We start from the raw sequence: 25,328 nt of genomic DNA on the forward strand, positions 1-25,328 counted from the left end.
GGGTTGTGTTGTGCATAGTGATAATTGATTGGAAACACAGTGAATCCTTTTTAAAGCATTTCTAGGTGATTCACCGAGAAAATACCAATGCTCTCTCCTTCTTTTTTCTGCTCTGTGTGTCATCGAGCTTTAAACTGCCGGTGCAATTATTTTACAACTTTTTATGTTGTATTGTGAAAATGCAGAAACTGTTCTCTCTCTCTCTCTCTCTCTCTCCTTCTCCACCTCGCTTTCACACTCCCAGGTGCCTGTTTCCTGACTCTGCTTTGTAGTTTTCAGTAAAAAAAAGAAAGAATGGGAGGGCGAGGTTGGGGATGGAGCCATGGCAAAGGGTCTAGGAAAAAAACATTACACGCATGCACATCATAGGCGAAGCTCTGATGCCGCATCCCCGGCTCCAGCTCTTTGTAGTGCAATGAGCGGAGAGTTGGCTGGGGGAAGGGGGAGGGGGATGGAGGGAGAGAGGAAAAGCCGGGGGGGGGGCTGAATGAAGGAGGGGAGGCTGAGCTGTATGCCAGCAGCATGGAGGAAGCAGCAGTTACTCTCCCTTGGGCTTCAGGCTTTTATCTGTCGGTTGTATGAAGACCAGTCTCTCAGGCTCCTCAGCTCCAAAACATCTATACTGCAGCCTAGTGTGTGGATGTGAAATGTGTGTGTGTGACGTTCACAGACATTTCTTACAACAAGCAGCCTGCAGTGACAGATAAGCAGTCGATGAGCTTCACATACCTGCACCAGGCCTGTGCCTGGTTCATTCCTTAAAACAAAGTGTTCCATCGAATAAGAAGGCTGGCTGGCTGTTGGTTGTGTGGGCTTGCCTCCAGTCAGCAACAGCAGCTATCTCCCATGGTGAGCTCTACACAAACGACATGCCCATGCGGCATCAATAGACGGTTCTTGTGCAAGTTTTTGCTGTTAAACGAAAAACTGAGCTGGAGGTAATAGGCGTTAAGTTCTCAGGGAAAATGCTAACAGCGGCTCCAGCGTCTGGGTCCGTCACCTTCACGTATGTGCACCGCCAAAATCCCGGCCCATGGACGCCGCTATTCAGAAGCCTTATCAAACCTGAGCCACTGGGTTAATTGTTAAGCCCCGCCCACTACGAGCCAGCCAAAACAAAAGAAGAAACCATTAAAGAACATACAGCTAAACCTAACCTCACACACACATTTGCAGTGTGCCTATGCTCCCATTTTGCCCTCTAGTGTGTTCACACAAAAAACGTCGCCCACTGATCAACAAGCCCTAAAGACAGACAATAGTTGTGTGTGTGTGTGTTTGTGTGTGTGTGTGTGTGTGTGTGTGTGTGTGTGTGTGTGTGTGTTTATGTCTTTGTGTGTGCATTCTCTCCAGTCCTATTCTAAATCAGTGTAGCTTGCAGCTAGACTGCGGCCTTTGAAGGTGTGTTTCCAGTGCAGTCGTCTCCCACTTCCTCTCTTCCTCTTTCCTGCCTTCCTTTCCACTTTCCCACCCCACTCTCGCCTTCACCTCCTCACAGTCTGCCCCATTTCCCCCCTTCAGTTCTTCTCTTTCACCCTGCATCTCTGTGCCTGTTTCTCCATGTGTTTCCCCAAAAACAAACACAAATGACTCAAAGTCTTTCAGGCTGGTATTGTCGGTCATCCGTCTAGATTTTATTCTCCACCCCACTAAGAACAGAAGAGCCTCTTTAAATGCGAAGAGCCTCTTGGGGTAGTTTATAGCATCCCCAAAAGAGCCTAACAGAGGAGCTGAAGAGGCAGGTCCAATTAAGCGGATGCCATATACATGGAGGGTTCCCATGGTTAAGCTGCTGTAACAGGGTGCAAAGAGGAGCCAAGAAAGAGAAACAACATGATAAAGGGGAGAGTTTGTTTTTTTGTGTGGGATTCAACAGATCAACCTTGCAACCTTTATAGCATTTACTGCGGCAAGATTGCAAACATTTTCTTGTAATGTGTAAATCTACTCAATATAAAAGCTCCTCTTTTTCTATAATTGAGAGAGGAACAGGTTAAGTTATAAGTCTTGATTTTTTTTTAAATATGTGCCACAGAATTAGACTGAAACAATGAATAACCCTGGATCATATATCAAATATACTACAACACAGGTTCTGGTTTTTATCTCAGTGACTCTCAGTTTGAGCGTTCGCTGAGGATTAGTCATTCAAATGAACCACTCGACTTTGGTCATGATTGACCTCGAGGTGGATGGATTTAAACAACTGGCCCTTAATGCTCCGTGATCAATGGACTTTGAGGAGTTTAAAGTGCATTTCTTGTGAGCTTAGTGTTTAGAAAGCTGCCAATTTGGATCCAGTTAAAGGGTTTATTTTAATGGGACCCTGCAGAGTTTTCATTTAAACAAACAAAAGTTATGTTTACATTCGGTGTTGCTCACCAAAACGCATTGTTTGTATCCTTGAGGTCTAACAACCACGTTGAGTCCATTTCCTTCCTCATGAAACATTTGCAAAGCTGATTTGATTTATTTTAAATCCAGTATTGTTTACATCCATGTTTACAAGCATGCTTTCTTCTCTCTTGGATTGGTTGGCACATTGCAGCACTTCTTGGCTTCTGTGACACCGTTGGTAGGGCCGTGCATCACTTCCCCTTTGTCTTGGCATTGGACAAAAAGCTGTGAGGAGCTACCCCAACTTATTTCTTACTTTGATTCATTAGTCATCCAAATGGATTGCTGTATGTGCACTCGACATGCTGTTTCTATAAAATTATTTATTTCCACAGCTAGATTAAAGAGGCAAAGGGGTTCATAATGATGTTGTTTAAGATGCAGGCTCTTCAGGAAAATATGTTCGTCATTGTTCTTAATGGTTAAACAGATGGAGAATATATATGTACTTGTCTTATATTTTGTTTATCGTCTATCTATCATTCTAATGCAAGTTTGGGATTTCTTTTATGGTTACGTTTTTTAAGAAATTAAGCCTCGGTGCACCCCAGACATCGCATTTGTCTCTGTGCGCCTCACTACTGGTGTGAATGTGTCTGTGTACATTTCAGTGTTTGATTATGGGTCAGCGGAGGCCACAGGCTCACGGTGGCCCAGGCAGCCTCAGGCCTCTCGGGTTTCAGAGCTGAGCATTCCTCCCCGGCTGCTCCATAGCTGTGAAAACCGCAAAGCAGCTCCAACAACAAACACTCGAGGCACTGGGGGAAAGAAAGCTAACCTGTGGCTAATCAACAACAGGAGTTTTCTCTTTCTTTAGGATTTGTTCTCAGTTTTTTTTAGGGAAACAAAGTGTTTCTCCATTCCAAAGCCTATTTATCCCCCAATTTTGATTCTCTTTTGTTAGTGTAGTGTTTTGAGGGGACATGACTCCTGCTAAGTCGTTGCAGCTCTGCTAGTGTTTGCTTGTTTCGTATTTATTTCACAGTTCTACATCATTGGACCTTCTCTTTTTTTACATACTAAGAAGGGTGTGGGACAGTAGACTGTCTGGGCTTGGCGTTGCACATTGTAGATAACTCAGTAGTGATATATGCTGTTGTGTGTGTGCGTGCGTGTGTGTGTGTGTGTGTGTATAATGACTACATAATGAAACTGGTCTCTGTTAGACTCATGCCTCTGTAAAAGGAAAGCGCTATTTTCAAAAATAGTCAAAATGACTGCTGACTCCATTTATAAATTCAGGATTAAAAGTGAGCACTCTGTTTAAGTTCTGTTGACGATAGATGGATAATTAGCACTGTTCTTGTTCTATGCCACGAAATTGGATTTTCAGAAATAACATCAACGGAAGGGCCTAATTATGGCCCATGAAGAGGGCATTGTAAGATGAGTTTGCAGTGAACAGGCATCTGTTCTTTGTTTTTCTTTGATCTGGAACCTTTTTACACTCGATTCTTCATTTAAGTAACTCTTGGGTTGCTGCTGTTCCTCTTCTTACATTATAGTAACCTGCATATCTTTTTATTTTTATTTTTTGCTGCTTGTTGGACAAAAGAGCATATATTTTTGATTATACATTTTCCACAGTTTTTTTGATGTTTGAGACCAAAGGATTAATCTCTTAATAACAATAATCCATAGTAGCGGGACAATATGGTGCTATGAAATCACATTTCTTTGCAAAGTGGACAAAAAATATATCTTTTAATGGATCCTGGTATAAGTCCTCTGTTGTTTTGAAGGCTTTAACATTTCCATTTAACAATATGAATCCTATGAAACTTTGTTTTGTTATGCCTTGTAGCGTTGTAGCCATGGCTAGGCAATAACAGTCTATAGTGAATCAGCTCCAGGTTAGTTGGATGTGCTGCATTCTGGGTAATCGGTGTCCTCTGGAATGTGTCTAACAAAAGGTGTAGACAGGCAGCAGGAAATGGCTGCACTGTGGAACCAGGTGATTTAAGGCTTTGTGTGCAGTGAGGCGGCTTACAGTGAAACACCTGCCAACCTGTTGCCTCAGCACAAACATTAGTTTTACTCTGTTTGTAGCTGCTGCACAGCACTGCTTTCCTGTGTTTGGAAAGTGTGTGAGGAAGTAAGAAAAAGAGAGAAAATGTTTAGCTGATGAGACTCGGGAGACCCTCTGAAAAAAAGTGTGTGTGTGTTATTAAGGCAGCTCTTAAAATGTGTCTCCGGAGCTCTCTTAGCGTGTGTTAAGGCTGAGGTCACACCAGGACTCATTTTCTCCATTCCTTAATGTAGTGCTCTGCTTCCTGTTCACTTAACAATATAAATCAGGGACTATTAAAATGTTTCAGTCTGGAAGGTGGATGGGGAAAGTCAACATCACCTTGTGTATCGGGGCTTATAAAAACCTTCATTTAGTGTTATGGCCGACCTCCAGATTCAGACAGGTGACTCATTTTCCTCCCCCACTTAGAACCTGATGTAAATGACAGAGCATGGCTGTCTGGGTCTATGAGTTGGTTGCTTTGGCGGATAACCAGGTTTATCATTCTCTCTGGACCGGTAATAAAGTGGCTCCAGATGCACCTGTCTGAGCAGCTTCATCCATCAGTACTAATGTCTCCCTACTAATCAAGGTGGTGACTGTCAGTGAAGTCACTTTGGGTGTTGTTCATTTATTACCTGTAGTCACATAATATTTTGTTAGGCCCTATCATAACTCTACACTATCCACAAAAGTGGTGACCTTTGAATACATCACCAAGCAATCATTTACTTTATTTTATGTGTCTTATGCCATGATGTTGCATATATAATATGATTGTGTGTAAATGTTATTCATTTACACCTGTGCTTGACAAATCATAAGGACTATCAACTTATTTTTTTATATGTTTTGCGCATTAAGTTACATTTGGCTCAGTTTATTCAACAGTATGATAGGATGACATGTTTAAACTCTGAATTTTCCCGAATTGATTATGATAATAATGCTGATTTATTAAAAACTCTTCAGACTTTCTGAACATTTTTAAAGGTATTAAGTCCCTCATGCTCACAAAGGTATTCTGATTTAGTCCAGTTGCCTTCGACTTACTGTAGTATCACATTTTTGCACATAACACTTGGTTTACAAGGCATATGCAGCTTGTGCAAACAAGGGTGACACCTTCACTTTCTTAACTTGTCAAAATAGATTTTGTCCGTTCCAAATCACGTTAATCAGCTATATGTAGTGTGATTACTTAACACAAATGGCTATAAAAGAACTTAAGAAAAGAAAAGCCATAAGAAAATATAGGAATACTCCTGAATGTTGACACAATCTGGTCTGCACTCCAAGTTCAATACAGAGCCCCGATGGCAGCTTCATTATTGCCGGTGTGTTTAATCAGTGTCAACGGCACACAGCCACAAAAAGGTCCTGGTTGACATGGATTCTTTCTAAATGTGAGGAAGTACAGTCTTGGCTCTGTACATAAAGAGGTGTGAATGCTTGAACTCTTTGGTAAACTTATTATAATGCAATTGTTTATAGATTGTCACAAGGAAGAACTTTTGCATCCTCCCCTTTTTGTTTTTTGTAGATATAATCACAGAATGTCGACAACAAAAGGGGTCTGCTCAGCAACACCTCGACCAAAAATCTATTTCTATAAAGGAAATAAAGCCGATATTCTTCCTCAGGAGATGGTTTTCAGTTATTGGATCTGAATCTTCAGCATCCCTCCTGATCTAACACCACCTTCTCTGCTTCTTTTCTCAACAGACGATTTTCAGCTCGTTTTCGTACAATGAGAAAACATCAAACGGAGAGACAGAAGTGCAGCAGGTGAGTAACAAAGCCTGTGTGTGTGTGTGTGTGTGCGTGCGTGCGTGTGTGTGTGTGTGCATGCGTGCGTGTTTACCTGCCTGTTAGTGCATGCATGTGCCATGGATGGTACCTGTCTCTGGTCTCGTGTAGTATTCAATTCAGCACTAATAAACAGACACTCACAGTCACACATACACTCACCATCAGAGGAATAAGGCAGTTTATTAAAATTCTGCGGCTGCTGTCTCATTGGCTTTGAAGTCCTCTGTCTGTTTTTGTTCACTTGTCTGTGAGCTGTCTTCCTCTCTCTCTCTGCTCACAATACGAGTGCACAGCTGCAGTCAGACAGAATATGAAGGCTTGAAAGAGAGAATGGCATCTTTTTGATGACCTCAAATCAACAAGTGTAGGTGAGCCATTTTGGACCTAGATTTGAGAAAAGCTTGCTCAGATTATTTGGTGTCCGGCGTCAAAACAAACGTTACTGTATACAGGCAGTGTGTGTGTGTGTGTGCGTGCGTGCGTGTGTGTGCGTGCGTGCGTGCGTTTCCACTCGTGTGTCAGAGATCTTGGAAGAGTGACGGTAAACAACACCAGACTGGTAAATAGCCACCAGCAAGAACAGACAGGTGGATGTTTGTTTGAGTTTCTCCTGTGTCCTTGTTTCTGTGTGTGCACCAGCGTATCCATCTGTGTCAGTGCATGTGTGTGAAATATATAATACCACCCACCTTGCACGGCTATTTACTATTCCAGAGGCAGCTCCAAATTGGCCTTGAAGCATTGTCGTTTCTTCTTCTTCTGGATAGAGACGTAGCCTTTTCTTTGCCAACTTATTCAAACCAATAGTATTCAAACAGCCGCTAGTGTTTCCAGGCTATTGAGAGTTCATCATGATAATCATAACCTGTTGTGCAAGTCTCTCTTTAGTGTGTAGAATAGGTTTCAAAGCATTTCCCTAATCAGAAACCTCAGCTACAATACTGGGTCTTATGTTTTGAATTGACATAACATGGATTCAGTGTGTGTTAATAAGCACTAGTCCCAGAGCAGCACTGACTTCACTCCTGTGTTGGAATAGTTCAACAGCTCATAGAGTGCCCATACATTCTAGCTGCAAACCCCCTCTGGGGCAGACGCCAACCAATTCAGATGACAGCTCTGACATAGTTGGCTTGCGAGTTCTCTGTGGGCAGAGGGGTTGTGTCCATGAGCCAAAGCGAGGCTCAATTAGGAGGCGGTCTGCAGAGGGAGAGAGGGCAAGGAGCCCCAGAGACGGAGCTCTGCCCTCTAAAGACGAGTTTCTCTTCTGGAAATTCATTATTCAGAGAGACACGCAGACATCTGTCCCTCTCTAATGACGCGAGCCCTCACTCTCCATCACTCTGTCGTTGAGTCTGTTCCTGTCTAGTGTATTGTTCCACTCACTGACATTTTGATGACAGATTTGACGGTTTGTGGTATGTTGCTATGCTGGTTCTCCAGTCACATGCACATAATGCTGTGTCTTAGCAATGGGTTGTTTTAATAACAAACTATATAGATCAGGCTTTGCAAAGCTGATGCAATCAGTTTAAACATTTCTTGATTGGACCCAAATACTGAGCTAGCAGATAAACACGGTATACACCTACTAATAAGTATTATTTATGTAGAAATAAACTGCTATCTTGGCCAGATCAATTCTGTGAAAAATAATTTCAATCTCATTAAGGGTGTTTATGGGTTAAATAAATCAAATTATTATATTTAAAAAAATATTTTTTCCCACATAAGTTCTAAAAGTTGAGATGACGTTCTCTTACTAAGGCTTGTGGGTCAATAGCTCTGTAAAGTGGATGCTTTTTAAATCATTCCTCGAATCACAGAAGAGGAAATGTTGAAGCTTGCTCTGTTTTTAATCCTGCTAACAGCGTAGCTTAAGATATTGGAAAAGGTCGTTGGTCTACCGGTCCCCAAAATAATTTAGAGACGCGCTTATTACTCGAAACACGCCCAGTTCAAGTAGGTTTATTAACAAATGTACCCACATTACTGCTGCTATCTCAGTTCAGTATGTAACTCTGATCTTTGTGTGTGAGGGAGTGCTACAGCCGCCGCAGCTCCGCTACATGAAGCCTTCAAAAGGTGACATTTAGGAAATGGAAGGAAAAGGACAACCAGAAATGGTTCCATTCAAGTGAGAAATGACATTTTGATGATATCACCGTTTTTCATCTCTACTCTGCTGACAGGAAGTGTTCACCATTTTATAGGTTTACTGAATTTTATTCCTGCATTGAGGATAGAAGTTATCGGCCCTTTTTGAAAGTACATTTAAACAAACGAGCCACAGCATTAGCCTGACATCAAATAAATAGTCTGAGGTATTTTGCTGTAATATTTCATTCATGTTGTATGACACACGTTAAGTAATTTGGGAATCTGGGAATACAGCTTTTTTCATAACTGGTATATTCATGTCATATAAGTATCATTAAGATTTTATGGTGGTTTTTCTTTCATTATAAACTGCTTTCAATGGTTTTTGTTCCATTTTTAGTATTATAATACATTTCTTCACTTTATCAAATCATGTTGAAAAATCACATTTGGTGGAGGAAACAAAGTCAGCAGTGTGGAGATTTAACAAACCTTTTTGACAGTTAACATACACCTATTCAATAACAAAATCAGTTAATCGAAGGAGAAACAATCAAGTCAAGTTTCTACTGTGCTGTTTCTTAGTTGTGCAAAACTCAACTAGTGTCCCTGTTATGCTCATCACTATATTAACCTCATCCAAAAGTAAGTCCTGGTCTTGCCATAAACACCACTACTAGTAACTGTGGTTGATGGCCGACCGTCAAACCTCAAAACTCCCAATCCCAGACGTCAGGGTGCACCCGTTCCACTCACTCCAGTTCTGTTGGTGAACCAGCTCCCCTGGGTGCCTTAAACCCTAAAGGCTAGTTGGATGGGTGAGAGAGAGGAGTCCTGTGTTTTGGAGAGTGTGGTTGATCTGGAGAGCGCAGGTTTGCTTTGGCTGAAATGAGGCAGACAGTAACTTTAGCTTTAACTTGCACCGCTCAAAGTTTCTGGTTTCTCCTAAGTCAAAAGTCGAGTCATACTTTCTCCCTTTGTCTCTCTCTCTCTCTCCTCCCAGTTATGGAAACACTCCTCAGCTGAACACTGGCCCATTTCCCCTCTTTTTAACATAAAGTTCACTGCAGCTAATTGCCATGCGTCCATGCATGGACAGGACTGTGTGTGGGGGAGTACCACGTTTGTGTGTTTAACTTTATTTCTGTGTGTGACATTGCACATGTTGGTGTTCTGGTGTGTGTGTGTGTGTGTGTGTGTGTGTGTGTGTGTGTGTGTGTGTGTGTGTGTGTGTGTGTGTGTGTGTGTGTGTGTGTGTGTGTGTGTGTGTGTGTGTGTGTGTGTGTGTGTGTGTGTGTGTGTGTGTGTGTCTCTCCATGTGGTGGAGCAGGAGTAGTTGTGGGCTGTGCCTCAGGCCCCTATTAAACCCCTAATAGGAATAGCGGCCGGCTGATTAGGTGTACAAGCGGTCAGTGGGTCGCAGTACATTTCCTTGTTCCTGGCTTGAATCGCAGCTATTTTGCAGGCACTGGTAATTATAGTATGTGAACAAAGGGGCTCCAGTTACTGTGAAAATAAGCCCTTCTCTGTATTCAACAAGGCTGAGAAGGTAACTTACAATGGCATCGGAAAGTATTCAGACCACTGCCATTTTTATTGGCTGCAACAGTGGCGCTGGTATTGTGTCATAATGGCAAAATGTGTTCCTGGACACATTTACTGTTGCAGAAACTGTCAAAGAAGCATTTTTGACAACTTTGCCAGGTGTTTATAAGTCTGTCTGTCTTGTCTGTGGACAGATCTTGTCACAGCACTTAACCGTGCAAGAAACAGTCAAAAATGTTTACAGGTGTGTAGTTGAGATCAAAATGCAGGTTGAGTTGGAGTTGGTCCCTGGTCTAATTTGGCGTTGTCGCTGGTGTGATACCAGCACAAGATGATCTCTAGTTCTTCCATTTCTTTTGCTTTATTGTTGCCATGAATGCACATGTATATCGTGATGAGACATTTTTGGAATAAACTGAAATCTTAATGAATTCATTCATTTAATAGGTCATAATTCTGGCAGCTCACAAAAGGGGAAAATACGCACTCTATATGCTTGTCTATAAAAAAGTCTATAGTCGTCAGCTTTGCGGTTTTTGGAACATGTATGTAAATATAACCATGGAAACATTTAGGTGGTGATGTTTGTAGAGTTAAAGTTCTGGCAACCTTAGGACAGAGACAGCACTGTGTGCTTTGCCTGCACCAATGTATAATTCTAGCTTTACCTTTAGATCCATCACGTCATTGTTGAAGGAAGAGGGCTAAATTTAGAGTTAGCTAATTGTATTCAAAACATAAAGACAGAAAGGAACGCAGAGGTCACCGTAAAAGGAAACTTTATTGAGAACAAATCAGCAAGAGGATAGAGAGGAGATGAACTGGAGAAGCAAGCAGCAAAGAAAATAAATAAAGACTTAGGAATAAAAATAGAAACATAGTGACTAAAGACGAAAGACAGAAACATCTTTTGTGAAATAAGAGGAAAGCTGGTTTAGGTCAGTTTCTTTATTCAGCCCTATTTATATGCATATAGCCCTCTATAGTGAGATAACTATTTAAACTTTCACCATAAAGTTTAACACATGCAATGTTGTCTGGTTCAAGTTCTGACTGTAACAGCAATATTTAAATATCACTAATGCAACACATGTTAAGAAATAATCTATTTTGGGGTGCACATTTTTGCTGTATTCTGTCTCTATTTTCTCAAAACGATTGCCAATGGCAACCTGGTATCTGTCGAACCCTGGATAGGGAGTTTTGTATTTAATACAAAATAATATGTCACAAGTTTATAATGTAAAATTTATTTTCAGCAAGCAAGAGATACATGTGAGTTAAAGGTGTCTGAATAACTGACATGTTGATGTTTCTGTGTTTCCTTTGTGCAGTTGGCCAAAAAGATCCGTGAAAAGTTTAACCGCTACCTGGACGTGGTGAACCGGAACAAACAGGTGGTGGAGGCCTCGTACACCGCTCACCTCACCTCTCCGCTCACTGCCATACAGGACTGCTGCTCCATACCCGCATCTATGATGGAGTGAGTAACTTTCTCTTTAACATACACACACCACACACACACACACACACACACACACACACACACACACACACACACACAGACACAGACTTTACTCTCTCTCATACCCCATAACACACAACAATCTCTGCAGGAGGTTCATTATCTCTCTGTAAAGCCATCTCCCACTGTGAGCACCTGCCCTCTGCTCCCTATACATTTCATTATGTTCAACTACACACACACACACACACACACACACACACACACACACACACACACACACACACACACACACACACACACACACACACACACACACACACACACACACACACAGAGACAGACAGACAGACAGACAGACCATATTTACCTTGTTTAAACATGTTATGATCAACTTGGATTACATCACATCATTTACAGACTTGAGCATTACTGTCACAGTCTGATACTTAGTCTCTTTTGAGACCTGGAGATTTGATGGCTGTGCATCCATCCATCCATTTTCATCTGCTTTGATCCAAGTCCTGTCCTAGGGGCAGCAGGTTATTCCAGACGTCACTCTCCCCAGCAATGTATTCAAGCTCTTCATAGGGGAAGACTTTGTATTATCTTCATTATCTTCGTTTTTCTTTTAAACATAGTTTGGAGACCAAAAAAGCCACAAGGCTTTGTGAAAAGAGTGCCCACATGACAAAGAAATGATGAAATGAGTGTAATACCGAATATTTCAAATTTCAGTCCTCTACTGAGAGAGTTTAAAATTGCCCCAGCCTACATTGTAGACCCAGCTTTCCAGCCAATCACCAACTCCAGCAGGCGAAAACACAGTTCAAAGCTAAGAGCTGCTTTCAGTTCTAATCTACAGAGCAGCAGCTGTCTCTACCCATCACCCTCTCTCTCTTTCTTTCTCTCTCTCTCTCTCTCTCCATTCTGTCTCCCTCCCCTTTATCAGCCAATGTAACCAGTTATTTCTCTCTGAAGTTTTTTGCGCTGGCTGCAAGGTCACCTGTCTTTCCTTCATTGGTGCAGAGAGGAGGCTGCCTGGCTCAGGGCCACTGACCACCTGTAGCCAAATCATGCACATGACATACTGTACATGCATTCAACAGTTGTTCCCATGCAGACATGTTGTATTTATGTCCAGACATGTGCGTTCTAAACCCGGGTCTAAAATCATCAAGGAATCATGGAAACGATGATATAAGACCTTGTAGGAAGAACGGAATGATGCGGGGGGAGTCACACGGGTGGTGGTGGTGTTGGAGGGGATGGACATACCAAACTGAAGCTGAGTCTGACAGATCCGTGAACTTCAAAGGATCTTCCTCAGGAGAGGAAAAAAGGAACGGAGCTCTCTCACTTTTATTTTTTGGGTTCATGCAGGATGGTGTTGTACTTTAAGGAGCAGAATGCAGAATACTTTAGCTCTCGCTTCCTGAGCACTCTGCATCAGGAAGCAGCTGAAGAAGCGAGCACCTCTCAGGTTAGATTAGGAGTGATATATTCCTTCTTTATGTCTCAAACTAATGAGAACCATAGTTTTTGAATGCTCACAAAATCTTTCTACTTAAAATAATTAATCAATACCAATCATTTTAAGGGTGCAAGATATTGGACAATATCAGCTTATGGAAGAAACTCTAAGTCTGTGAATATGTGAGCTGATAAGCAAGAAGAAGTGAAACCATAGAATTGCCAAAGATATACTTAAAATAATTCAGAAACAGTGTTGCTGGTACTTTGTTTGTCCACTTGAGAGAACTGTATAAACGTATCTTCTCCTTTATTTTTAACTGTATAATGTCCTGTTTTTGACATGTTCTGGTCATCAATCTATCATCTTCAAAGATGTTTATGTATTTTACGTTTTTATGAAAAATGTATATTGGCTTATTGGCTGTAGATTTTTGAAACTCTCAAATACAGCTCATCATCAGCAACCAGTTAAAGTTCAGGCACTATACAGCTTTGTTAACACTATTTACTTTTTTTTTTAAAAAAGGTTGTGGCCCAGCAGTTAATGTGTCTACCAAGCCACAACTGCATCCTCCTGGGTTCGCATCCATTGAAGGGATTTTGTTGCATCTCATTTGCAAAATGAAATGCTGAAGAAAAACAGAAAAGGGACAGAAAATAAACTAAAATCATGATCCTGGTTCAACAGGATCCATGCCATAATAGGGAAAGGACTTTAGCTCTCAGTAGTCCACTTCAGAGTGTCCTTCATTAGTTTCAGGCATCAGCTGCTTCTGGGGGTCTCAGTCAGGTCAGCCAGTTTAGAGGGGGGATCAGGTGGTTCACAGGGTGTCCATGTCTTTTTAGCCGTCAAGCTAGCAGGCTATCATTTCACAGGGAGGCCAGCGAGGGCAGTGCTTAGCACCCGGTGGTATGCTTTAATCACTGCTCGGTCTCAACAACAGCCTGTACCTGGAAATAGAAAATGTATGTGACTCGTAGAGTTGGTGTGTGTATGTTGGTTTGTATTTTTAACATACTATCTCCAGGTGCTCATTTCAACAGTTCCACTTCTATGAAGTTGTTAAAGTGAGAAGTGTGCTTGGGAGCAGCCCAGATGGCATTTTATGGTCTTGTTTCACGAGTAGTTCTGGAGGAGTTAAGCTGCAAATGGACTGTGCAAGGAAAACGATATTCATATGATCCTGAAGAGTTCTTGTAGGATGCAAAGTGTCTCACCACAGTAGAAGAAGATAAAGGTTATGGGAAACACAACATGGCATGGTGTCCCTAAAGGTGGCTGGGCTATTCTATCTGCATTACAGTGTTTTGACCAGCAGCCTGTTAAACCTCAATACAAAAGGATTTGACTTTCTAATACCACAGGCACATAAAATAGCTAAGACTTTCGTGTTAGGAGTTTAATCATATCTTTGTCCAATCGATGTAAAGTAATTTGTTTTCATCCTAGAATTGAAATATCTAGTGTTTTTGTTTTACACTAAAACAGTTTAGAAAGCTTTCAACTACGCATTTTGTGAACTGGTCTCCTGAAATCTGTTATATTTAATGTATTGATTGCAAAATTTCAAATGAAAGTACAACACGCATAGCATGGGTCTGGATTGCTAAGCAGAACATTCGATAACATAATATCATAATATCATATGAGGGATGATATTGCAGAATGTCAAATACCTTCACTCATAAATTAAGCATAAAGATTAAAGACAGCATAGCGCTAATACAGAGCTCATGTTTCTTAAGAGGATTTCTCACCATCCGGGCTATTTGGCAGATTTACAGCCCAGATCAAGAGTATATGCATGGCACCAGTGAGCAGCTATTCAAGAGATTGAGCTTCAGATCAATCTGATCTTCTGGTTGCTCAGTCAGCACGATGATGATACATCTGTTTGCACTTTAGAGGAGGAGATGGCGAAACCCCAGGCAGGTTGGGAGGGGGTTTGTTTAAGTGACTTTAACAGGTGTAAATACTTTTTCTCTCTGTCCTCGTGCCTCTGTTAATGTCAATCTCTTCCTTTTTTCTCTTCTTTGATCCTCCATCCTTGAGGATGAAAACTTTACATTTATTTATTCTCTTTTTTCCCCCTTCTTGATTTACTCCCTTCCTCTTCATCTTCCTTCCAATCCTTCCCCTTTGATTTTCCGTCCTCCCTTCCTCTGCTGATGTTCAAGGATAGTTTAAGCAGTGAGGAGGTCTTTGGGTCTCCACTATCTGGCCTGTTTCCAGGCTTGCACAGCCAGCGCTGAGGGGGCCGCTGTCAGAGGCCCCTGGTCCCCCCTTTTGTGGTACCCCAACTCCAATACGAGTTGATCCTCCCTTGTACTTTCCCTAGTAGTTGGTTAATGGACAACACAGCAGTGTGAGGATCTAAATAAAGGAGGGATTTAGCTAGTCGGATACAATCCCTGTGTTTGAGGAAAATTATTTAAACAACATAGCAACAATAATTACTTTAGTGATGTTATCTCTGCCACTATTGTTACATTTCTGTATTCAGTATTGTCCCACATTCATAGTTTTCATCACTGAGTTATAAGTTGATTTATGTGTAGCTGCACAGTCTACTGACCTCAGGACAGTAGCTTTGCAATGAAATATTCAAGACAGTTTGTGTTTCAGATGGCATTTTTTTCGAATGGACTGTTAATATTTTGTCCACCCCCATTCACACACAAGAGGAAGGCCAAACTATTAGAAACAACTCTCTGTGTAATGCAGTCAATGATAAAAGCACAGAATCCACTGGAACTTTGTCCTTACCTTCTTGTGAAAGTAGCTGCTGAGTACCAAACAGTTTTTCAAAATCCACATTGCATATCGATATAACAATGGAATCTGTTTCGATGGAGCTTTCCTTAAGCACTCTCCATTCTCCAGCATGACGCCTGCTTCACCACTGTTATTCACTGAGAGATTGCAAACGCATTAGAAAAGGGTTTTACTCCTGATGTTGGAGCTCGCACAACAGCAAGCCTCTTCAAGGTAATTGTACTCACTGGGTGTTTTGAATGACATATGATTGCCTCCTCCGTGGATATACATGGTTCTTGCAGCAGGGTACATCTTTATATAATGGATTTATGGAAAGTCACTGCTGAACACTGCAGATGCTGCCTTATTTAGAGACGTCTGCCTGTTTCACTCAGTGCTATAAGACACTTATAAGACACGCTTCATGTGTTTTCTCCAGTGTGAAGATTTGTGTTCCCAAATCGGAAAATACTTTCTTTTCTTTTTTTCTCTTGCAAGACCCTGATCCGTTGTATTTCAGTTTCATTATATAAAAATAAAAAGGTTTCAGCCAAAAAGTCTAGAAACATCAATCAATTGCATTTTGAATTCTTCTCAAGGACGCTCACAGGCCCATTACTGGTGCTTTCTATTTGTTGAATTGTCCTCAGGATCATTTCTAATGCTGCATAGAGAACAACCCCCTGTGGTTGGTATGGTAATCAAGCAGGCATTCCAACAATACATTATTAATATGCATATTCAATGGGAGAATTTTTTAAAGCACAATGCATTCAGTTTTGAGAATACATGGACTTATATTCTTTATATACTGTTAATCAAATCAAGCTTGTGCTGTTGTTTTGGGGCTTGTGTCTGGTGAGTCCAGCCTGTTTCCAAAACAGATTTTTCTTGCCCTCATTAAAATGTTTGATCAGAGTCGAAGCCTTCCTCCCTTCTTTCGCTCTCTCTCTCGCTCTCTCTCTCTCTCTCTCTCTCGTTCTCGTCTGTGTTTTTGATGTGGAACTCAAAGCGGCTGCAAATATATTTTTTAATCTGGCACACATTTATGCTGAGCGTCTTGCCCACCGCCTCTATGCAAAGTGGGTTGAAAGGGAATAATAATGACTTTGGCCTTATGGGACTCTGATTGAGTGAAGTTCAAACGCAGCCTGTACATCACAGCACCTGTCAGTCAAACCGGGCCAGGGCCAGGTCTGCAAGCACAGGGAGCCAAAGAGTGTGTAGCGTACGTGTGGGTGTGTTTGTGTGTGTGTGTGTGTTTATGTGGGCACATGTGTGTGTGTGTGTAGGTTGCTGAGCCAGAAAGGGGGAGAGGTAGTTGGAGGGATGGAAGGATCAAAGCGCCCAGGCTTGGTGCAGTGCAGAGCAGGCTGCTCCTCTGCATACCTCCCCTTTTAACTCTTAACTAAGCTCTTAACTCCAGAGATACGAGCTCTGTAAACCAGGCTTCACCATCAACACACACACATACCTAAGAGAATAATAAAAAATAAAAAAAACGTCTCATGCTGTTGCTTAATACCAAAACAAATCAGTGGACAGCTCTTAAACACATGTGGGTGCGTGAGCATGCTCAAGGTCAACACTGCATTACTGGGCCACATCTTTTACACATCAACAGAGCTCCGTGTAGCATGATATTTTTAAACATAATAAAGCATTTGTTCATTATGAGCTCATTCTGGTGTACAGATGAAGGCAACGCTGCCATTCTCCTTCGTGTCAGAGGTTTGCTGTATCATAACTGCCATCAGAGACGCATCTTCAGCACTAACAGTCAATTTGTTTAGTGTGTGAGAAAAGGAGAAGATTAGAAAATGTTGCTGTTTAGGGCCAAATCAAATTAGTTATCACACCAAGGCTACAGATGTGTGCTTGCGTTTTTGTGTATTTTTTTTAATGTTGAATAGGCTATGGAACAAATGTAATATGCCTTTAACAAACTGGAGTATGCAATGTGATGCAGGGAAAGTTTTTAACGACAGGATTTGTTATACATTTGTGTCAATAACCTAGTTTTTCTGAAAATAACTTTTTTTTAATTTAGATTTGTGTATTTTCTACAGATTATAAGAGAAGACCTGAAATCTAATGTAAGATTACTTCCTCCATTGCTGGGCTAGGTGATACACACATTTATAAAGAGTGAGGTGTCTCATATCCAGCTGACTTGAAGATGCCCCAAAATGAATTCCAAGGTTTTGGAAATGACAAAGACTAGTAATACAAGTTTGAGGTTCCAGCGACAGATGATCTGAATCATCAAGTTAGGTGGGCAGCCCCTCCTACAATCACATTCAGATGTGTTCAGGGTACTCTGTTATGACCTAGTTGGGAGAAAAACAGAATTTAAGTAGTTTTCCATGGAAAATATTATTCACTAGCCAATTAGTCCTTATTTAATGTGGGGTCTGGGCAACAGATGATATAGCCAGCAATACAATTCAGCTCAGATGAAAAATGTAGGGGCTATTAGTTCCAACAGATGTTTCATGCAGTTGCATTAACTTCATGGTTTCACATTGATTTATTTACTATATGTGTAAAGCATGTAGACATGCCATAAAGTCAGATGATTTGGCAAACCTGTGGGTTTGGTTTTATTTGAAGTAGAGATGTGTAGCAGTAAATCTGTTAGTGTTGGGGAAAACAAATCAGCGCTGCTCCACCAACAAAAGATTCGCTCTATAAACTTCTTAAATGTTGCCTGTTTTTGTGTATTTAGGTTTGATGGAAACTTCAATACCAACGTCTCCAAGACCATCTGCTGTGACAGACTCTCCCCTAACGTCAACAGCCGAGCTTTCAACCCTGGACGGGACCTCAACTCAGGTTTGATTGACACACACACACACACACACACACACACACACACACACACACACACACACACACACACACACACACACACACACACACACACACACACACACACACACACACACACACACACACACACACACACACACACACAAAATGAAAGGAGCATTTGCCAGCATACACGCTGACCTGGTTTAACAAATGAAACATGGACATACAGATCTTATCCATTAAAACTTAAAACCTAATTTGTTTCTACTGTGGACTCCAAGCCAAATGTTGAATAATTTAACAGCAATTGCCATGGCAACCAGATTTTAATTAAGAAGTTGTACTATATTTTCTGTTCTTCTTATCTTCTGAAATGTTAAAAGGAGAGGACATTGATCTGAGATAGATGTAATTATCTGTGCGTGTCTAAGGATTTTACAGTCCGTCCTTTGCTCCCTCACTTTCTTCTTTTTCTGTCTCTCCACTGTTTTTTCTCTGGTTTGATGTGGAAATGATTTTTGCATCCTGAGATCATTTTCCCTGACTTTGTTGTTTGACTTTGAACTCTGCAATTGTATTCAGTTAGTGTATGTTTTTACCATCCTGTTGTTAACGGGCCTTGTCAGTTCTTTGTTTCAATTCTCACTTTACCTCAAATGGAAATCAGTTGCGTTCTCTCATTATAATACGTACATGTAACCTCAACATAGAGAGCAAGGCAAAACTGTTTGATGGTGTCCTCATTGCTCCCGCTATATGTTTAATGAGGCTCCAGATTGCATAAGCACATTGCAGAATATCAGCATGTAAAACCCACATGTGTCTAAACCACATACGTCGGTCTGCATTTGATTAGGAAGAAAAATGGACCAAGTTGACTTCAAAACCAGGCAAAGGCCAAGTTTCCACTGAGCGTTTTTCTGTTCTGATGCCATCAGTTGGTTAGCGGTGTGTTTCAGCTGCTTCTACAGAAGACATATCCAGCTGTACTACATGCATTCTTTACACATAAGGGCTGCAGTTCCCGTAATATTAAACCACTTTTCCTTGTGTCGCTTTAACTTTCAGATTTAGTCCAGCACACATTGTAAAATCACATGGGATTGTATGATTGAATAAGTTTTCGTTTTCCAATCCCCCAAATAGTTCTACAAAAGTTGTATTAAAAAATATATTTTTCTAATAAACTATTTCATTACCCCATTTGCCAGTCAAAGTAAAAAAAAAAAATCTTTCACTATGACCTTTCCTTTTAACTACATAGGCGATGGTTGGGTTGCCCTTTATTACATAGTAGAAAGCACTAAAGTTACCTTGTAGACTGAATTCAGGGCAAAAATATAAAATAATTTTTGGCCTAATTATCCCAAAAGAACTCTGCAACTACTTAGAGAGACAGCTTAAAGACATCAGTATCCTTTACATTTAGCACTTGTTGGATTATCAAACAGCTGCTGAAACCTCCACCCTCCCCACACTTTTCAGACTTCAGAAACTGGTTGGCTACATCGGAATACTTGTTACTTTGTAAATCTGAAAATGTGTGCTCTTCTCCCAAGTTGTACGGCAATTGCATCTCTCCATGATTCCAAAGTCAAGTTTGTCAATTTGTAACAGAACAGGACTTTTGCCTGGACTTGTTTGGAGAACATTTGATACAAACTATTTTATGTGAATAATTGTCCCTCCATTACATCCTGGGTATTGCACTTGCACCCCTCTTTCTTCCCTTTTTACAGGAAACTTACAACATCAATTGTTCTTCTTCTGTTCTTCATTTGTTCTACTGCCCCCCACCCCACCCATTATTTTTTCCAGACGTCCCAGTCTGCTCCTCTCTCTGCCAACCATTCATAATGACGGCCATTCATAACACGTCACCATCGCCTGGGTGTTATTTTCCTTGCAAGCCAGTCACGGCGAGTTCAAGTTACCCCTCTCCTCTCCCTGTCCCTCACACTCAGCCCTCCTTGACCCCCACGTTCCCAGCTTATTCATTCTCTCCCCCATTTGTCTCAGCCCAGTCTAAACAAGCAGCTACAGAGGGGAAGGAAGGGGGAAGCGGGTGAGAGAGGGAGGGATAATTGAGGGGGAGAGAATGATGAATGAAGGAGAAGAAAGGAGGGGTGGGAGCTGATTGAAAGAGAGTAATTGTATCAAGACCGTATTGTATTCTTTCCATCATCTCTCCTCTCATCTTCAATTTTACTTTTTTTTAGAGGGGAGCAAGGGGGAGATAGGAGAGAGATAGAGGATGTGGGAGGCATCAATAGTGATACCAGCAGGTAGGAGTGAAAAGACAAGTAGATGAGAGATGACTGGTGGCAGAGTGCTGTGTGATTAGAGTACTAGTTTTATCCATCTTCTTTCATCCATTTGTTTACCCTTTCATCCATTATTCCCCTTTTGCAGCGTTTTTTTGTTTTTTTTGTCAAGTCAGATGACTTGTTGCGCTGCAAGGCCTTGCCTTAATTTGCATCAAGTTGTAAGAACTAGAACTAATAAAAGCATAGTGTTCTTTTTGTGTAAGCCGTACAGGGCATCATTTATTTTTATTTTTTTAAACAATGTGATGAGAGTGAAAATGTAGCACCACAAAGGCATGCAAATGCTCTCAATAATTTAGGTGTAATCCATTCGTTTTTTTGTTTGTTTATAAGCCACGCTAATGCCAGGGCACTATGGCTAGCAATGACGACCACTAATGCATGTTCCCCACAGGAGAAATCCTAATCATTTTTGTGATCCACTGACTTTCCCTCTTGCGCCACCAGTCGGTCAACGTTTTCCCTTATCTTGTGAAGTATCTTCACGTACACATTTTGGCTCAAAAGACTTCCTGACCCCGTAATGGCAGCGTGGGGTTCAGGCTTATATTGAGTCAAATATCTGTACAACTACTAGATGGATTTCCATGACATTCATGTTCCCCTCAGGATAGATCGTAACAACTCTAATGCTCCATTGTGCCATTCCTCCAAGTGCCATTGTCAGGTCCAAATTTGAGTGTGTCCAATACTTTTTTTTGTCCAAATATTAGCAGAACCATTGACATCCCCATTAGCACTTAGCTCAAAGCACTGCTGTGCCAAATTATAAGAGCTTCTTTAGCATGTTTGTAGACTTGATTCTTGTTTACTCAGTCATTCATGGAGAAAACCAAAATAGATAACTAAATTATGCTGTAATGTTGCCATGTTTAAGTAAAATATTTAACAAACGGCTTGTCTCATTGATTATAAAGTTAATTAAGATCATCATGTCTGTGAGTGAGAGAGCTGCCAGATACAAGTGGCACTTTGAGTCAATCAAATGTTTTTGGAATGTCTGGATCATTCTCTACTAGCGGGTGATACTCAAAGCTGTACATTTGGTGTGTTTATGTATGGAAGTAGACACAAATGTATCAAAGCAGGTCATTACAAAGAGTTAGCAGTATTAAGGTTGTAGGAAATGGGAGAGGTATTAAGGTTTTAGGAAATGAGTGTCATTTGGGTCCTATTTCTTGGCTTGTCCATCTGGTTCTGGGAAGATCTAAACACTGATGGCAGAGTGGAGCACTGTAGCCTGACAGATGTATACACAGCCCTTCTTCCACTGTCAACACAACTGAGTGTTTCCTGTTTATATGAGCCTCAGAGATGGATGGAGTGACTGGGCAGGGATGATGTATGACAGGCGACAGTGGGGTGCAAGAACCGACCAAAAATGTAGTAAAGAAATCAGAGGTGCATTTTGATGCTGTTTATAATGTTTGACAGTTGGACGGGTTCACAGTTCTGTAATGAATCTATTTGTGTATATTTTTAATTTGTTTTGGATTTCGGCATTAGTTGAATATTTGGCATATGATTTTCCACCCCTCCCATAAAAATGGAATTGACTTTGGCTCGTAATATTGCTGGGAGGTTGGAAAAGTTTGAAAACAGGTTCTCGTTAGCAGGTGATTAATGCAATGTGATCGCAGGCCAAGACCCACATATTCGGGACTATTTAGACCCAGCTGTTATGAATGAATGAAGGGCAGTTAGCATGTCTGGCAAAGACCATAGACTTAATTAACAAAGTTTTGAAATTCTACCCTTCTACGGAAACCTCCACCAGAATAATTACAAATAGTCAGCTAAATGGCAAAATAGTTGGTGAATGTGCACAGCTGCTAAGGATCTGCATAAACCACAATGAATTTGTATTAGTCATAAGAAATTAGATGTGGTACAGTAACACCTGGCTAAATCAAACAAACTTTGTATTAGAAAAGTATTATTTTGGACTGAATGTTATCGATTCATTTCTTGCCAGAAACAAGTAGTAGTAGTAGCCTTTTATGCGATCTAAGCAAAGGCATTGCAAAACAATAAAGTATGTTGCGTTTGTTTCATTGCCCTTAATCTAGAGTTTTTTTTACTTTTTTTCGGCCTGCTATCTGAATTACATCTTGACAAGATCCGGCTAGTTTGTTAATCTATATTTATAGGATTCGTTCATTTGGTATGCTGCTAGAGGATTTGCCATGTTGGGCTACATGTCTGTGTTTTTTAAGAAATTAAGTGAATTATCTGCTGCATTATTGTGTTATGTTTCTTTAATGAAGCCTACTGATGGCTACTCTCTGTTTCTTCCCTCTCTGTCTCAGTTTTTTTCCTGTAAAGGGCCCAGAGTTTCTATTTGTGTCTCTCAAACCCCCTCCTCCCCCCGTCTCTTTGTGAAAGGCCGTTTTGTGTTGCAGTGAGCGGAAAGGAAGTTGCTGGCTTTGTGATGGGATCTCTGTGAAGATACTGTTGACTCTGTGACCCAGTAAAAAAAAAAAAAAAAAAAAAAATCTGTTAGTTTTGAGCAAATACTGCAGCTCAGTGTGTCTGTAGAGGTTGTAGTCAAGGCTGTTATTTCAGCTCGCCTTGCAGTCACAGTTATGAAACAGAGATTGATTTATTTTTTGGTACCCAAATGAAAGAAATGTACTGTATACTTCACAGTAGTTAATCAAGCTAATTTGTTCTACGAGAGGTGTGATTGGGGATAATCATTTACATGTGTATACGTCATGTCCAGTTAGAAAGCAGAGTATTTAACTCTATGTCATGCCTGAATAGGCAGGTTTGCATAGATTTGAATTACGTGTGAAAAGGCCACTTGAGTTAAAAATAGGCTCGTCCAAGATGAGCCAGGCCTGCACAGAATCGATCATGAAGCAATGCATGCTGGTTAGTTTGCAAGTTTGCTGTAAGTAAGTTATGTCATTGTAGCCAATCAGAGGCAGAGTAGGGTGGGTCCGTGCCTTTACTATCAAAGGAAATAAAGTTCCCTACATTGTTAGTCTGGAGCAAACAAGCACAAATGTCCTGCGGTCAAATTCGACTTGAAACTTCGTACACCTCGAATCAGTATCAGATCCGGAATCAGATTCTCGAGCATTCTACATAATACCGGTATTAAGATATTGGTTTCACTATCCCTCTGGGATTCTCACAGGAATCAAAGTTAACCCCTGAACATGAAAGGACTGTGACATCTAAGGATACATCTAAATAAAGACAAACCTCTCAAAAGAACTGAATTCCTTACTAACTCATATGTTCCACCTTCTTCCTTCCATCCTTCCTTTCCCACTTTGATTTCCCTTCCTTGATCTCTTTCCTCCCCGTTTCTCACTTCCTGGTCCCCTTTTGTTCTTCCCTCTTTTTTAACATGATTGCTGTTCCCTCTCTGTCTTTTGCCTCTACAGTGTTGGCAGACAACCTGAAGTCCAACCCGGGGATAAAGTGGCAGTACTTCAGCTCAGAGGAGGGCATCTTCACCGTCTTCCCTGCACACAAGTTTCAGTGCAAGGGAAGTTACGAGCACCGCAGCAGGTATTATGACCAACTTCTCCTTTTGTTTAACTTTTTTTGAATTATCAAGCTCAAAGTGACAGCCAAACACGCAATTTGTTAACAGATATCACTCAGTTGGCAAAGTATCAGAACAGGCTAGCAGACGTCAAAACCACATCAACTTGTGCCTTCCCCTTATCAACCTCCCTCGCCTCCTCCTCACCCCTCCTCTCCATCAGTTGTTGTGGGGTGGCCGAGAGGGCATGTTGATGGCATGCCGCCCTCACACACCCTGACCACACATGCCCTTGGCAGGAATGTAGCTCTGTACCACTAAAGCCTGTTGGAATCTCACACCTCAAGTGTTGTGGGTTTTTTTTTTTTGTGGCCACGGCTGAAAGACGTTTCTATACTCTCTATCGTCTTTTCTTTCTATATTCTTTTGTCTCTTTTTTTTGCTTTCTGGTGCATTTTTGCATTGGCTGTTGTTTGGATTTATTTTTCTTCTGGCTTTACAACCCAGTGAGCTGGCATACAGCCATGACAGAAATGACGTTACTTGGCTCGCTTCAAGTGTGAATGAGGCTTTGTGAGTACATCACTCCCCTTCTCCAGCGTGTTAGTGTCTCCTTGTCCAGCAGACCACACACACACACACACACACACACACACACACACACACACACACACACACACAGGCGCTGACCACCCTAATCGCTGCACCCCATCAATCTGATCATGTACATAAATTGACACGTGCACCAATTATTGAAAATATACTTCCACATAATAGATGTAGACCTATTATTATATCAACAGTCGGCACAAACTCATTGAGAATCAAGCATTTATTTGTGAGGTTTCTGATCATTTCATGTTTATCTTTTTTGGGGGGATTTCCCTATAGCGGGAAGTTTACTATGTTACTTTTGTTTTTTTATGTCACGATGATCCTGCAAGGCTTGACAAGCTATTGAAATCTTGTTAATCCAAAAATGCATTATCATTGACTGAAAAGTAACATTCCATGAATTACTTTTGAAGTTTAAAAGTTTCCCATATAGTTGTTGGAATTCATGCACAAATGATTTTGGATAAATAAGTAACTCAGCATTGACAGCGTGAAATGAAGAAAGT

General features: G+C 41.1%; 1 protein-coding gene across 2 annotated transcripts in view; it reads left to right on the forward strand.

Annotated features, from left to right (window-relative positions):
* cachd1 (cache domain containing 1) overlaps nucleotides 1-25,328 on the forward strand; it is a 78,753-nt gene that overhangs the window by 24,588 nt on the left and 28,837 nt on the right. For both annotated transcript variants that reach the window (XM_054602913.1, XM_054602914.1), the window contains exons 2-5: nucleotides 6,134-6,196; nucleotides 11,200-11,348; nucleotides 18,293-18,399; nucleotides 24,104-24,230. In XM_054602913.1, the coding sequence (XP_054458888.1) occupies nucleotides 6,134-6,196; nucleotides 11,200-11,348; nucleotides 18,293-18,399; nucleotides 24,104-24,230 (446 nt within the window). The remainder of the gene's footprint in view (nucleotides 1-6,133; nucleotides 6,197-11,199; nucleotides 11,349-18,292; nucleotides 18,400-24,103; nucleotides 24,231-25,328) is intronic.

This window comes from Anoplopoma fimbria, chromosome 8 (assembly GCF_027596085.1).
Source record: "Anoplopoma fimbria isolate UVic2021 breed Golden Eagle Sablefish chromosome 8, Afim_UVic_2022, whole genome shotgun sequence".
NCBI lineage: Eukaryota > Metazoa > Chordata > Actinopteri > Perciformes > Anoplopomatidae > Anoplopoma > Anoplopoma fimbria.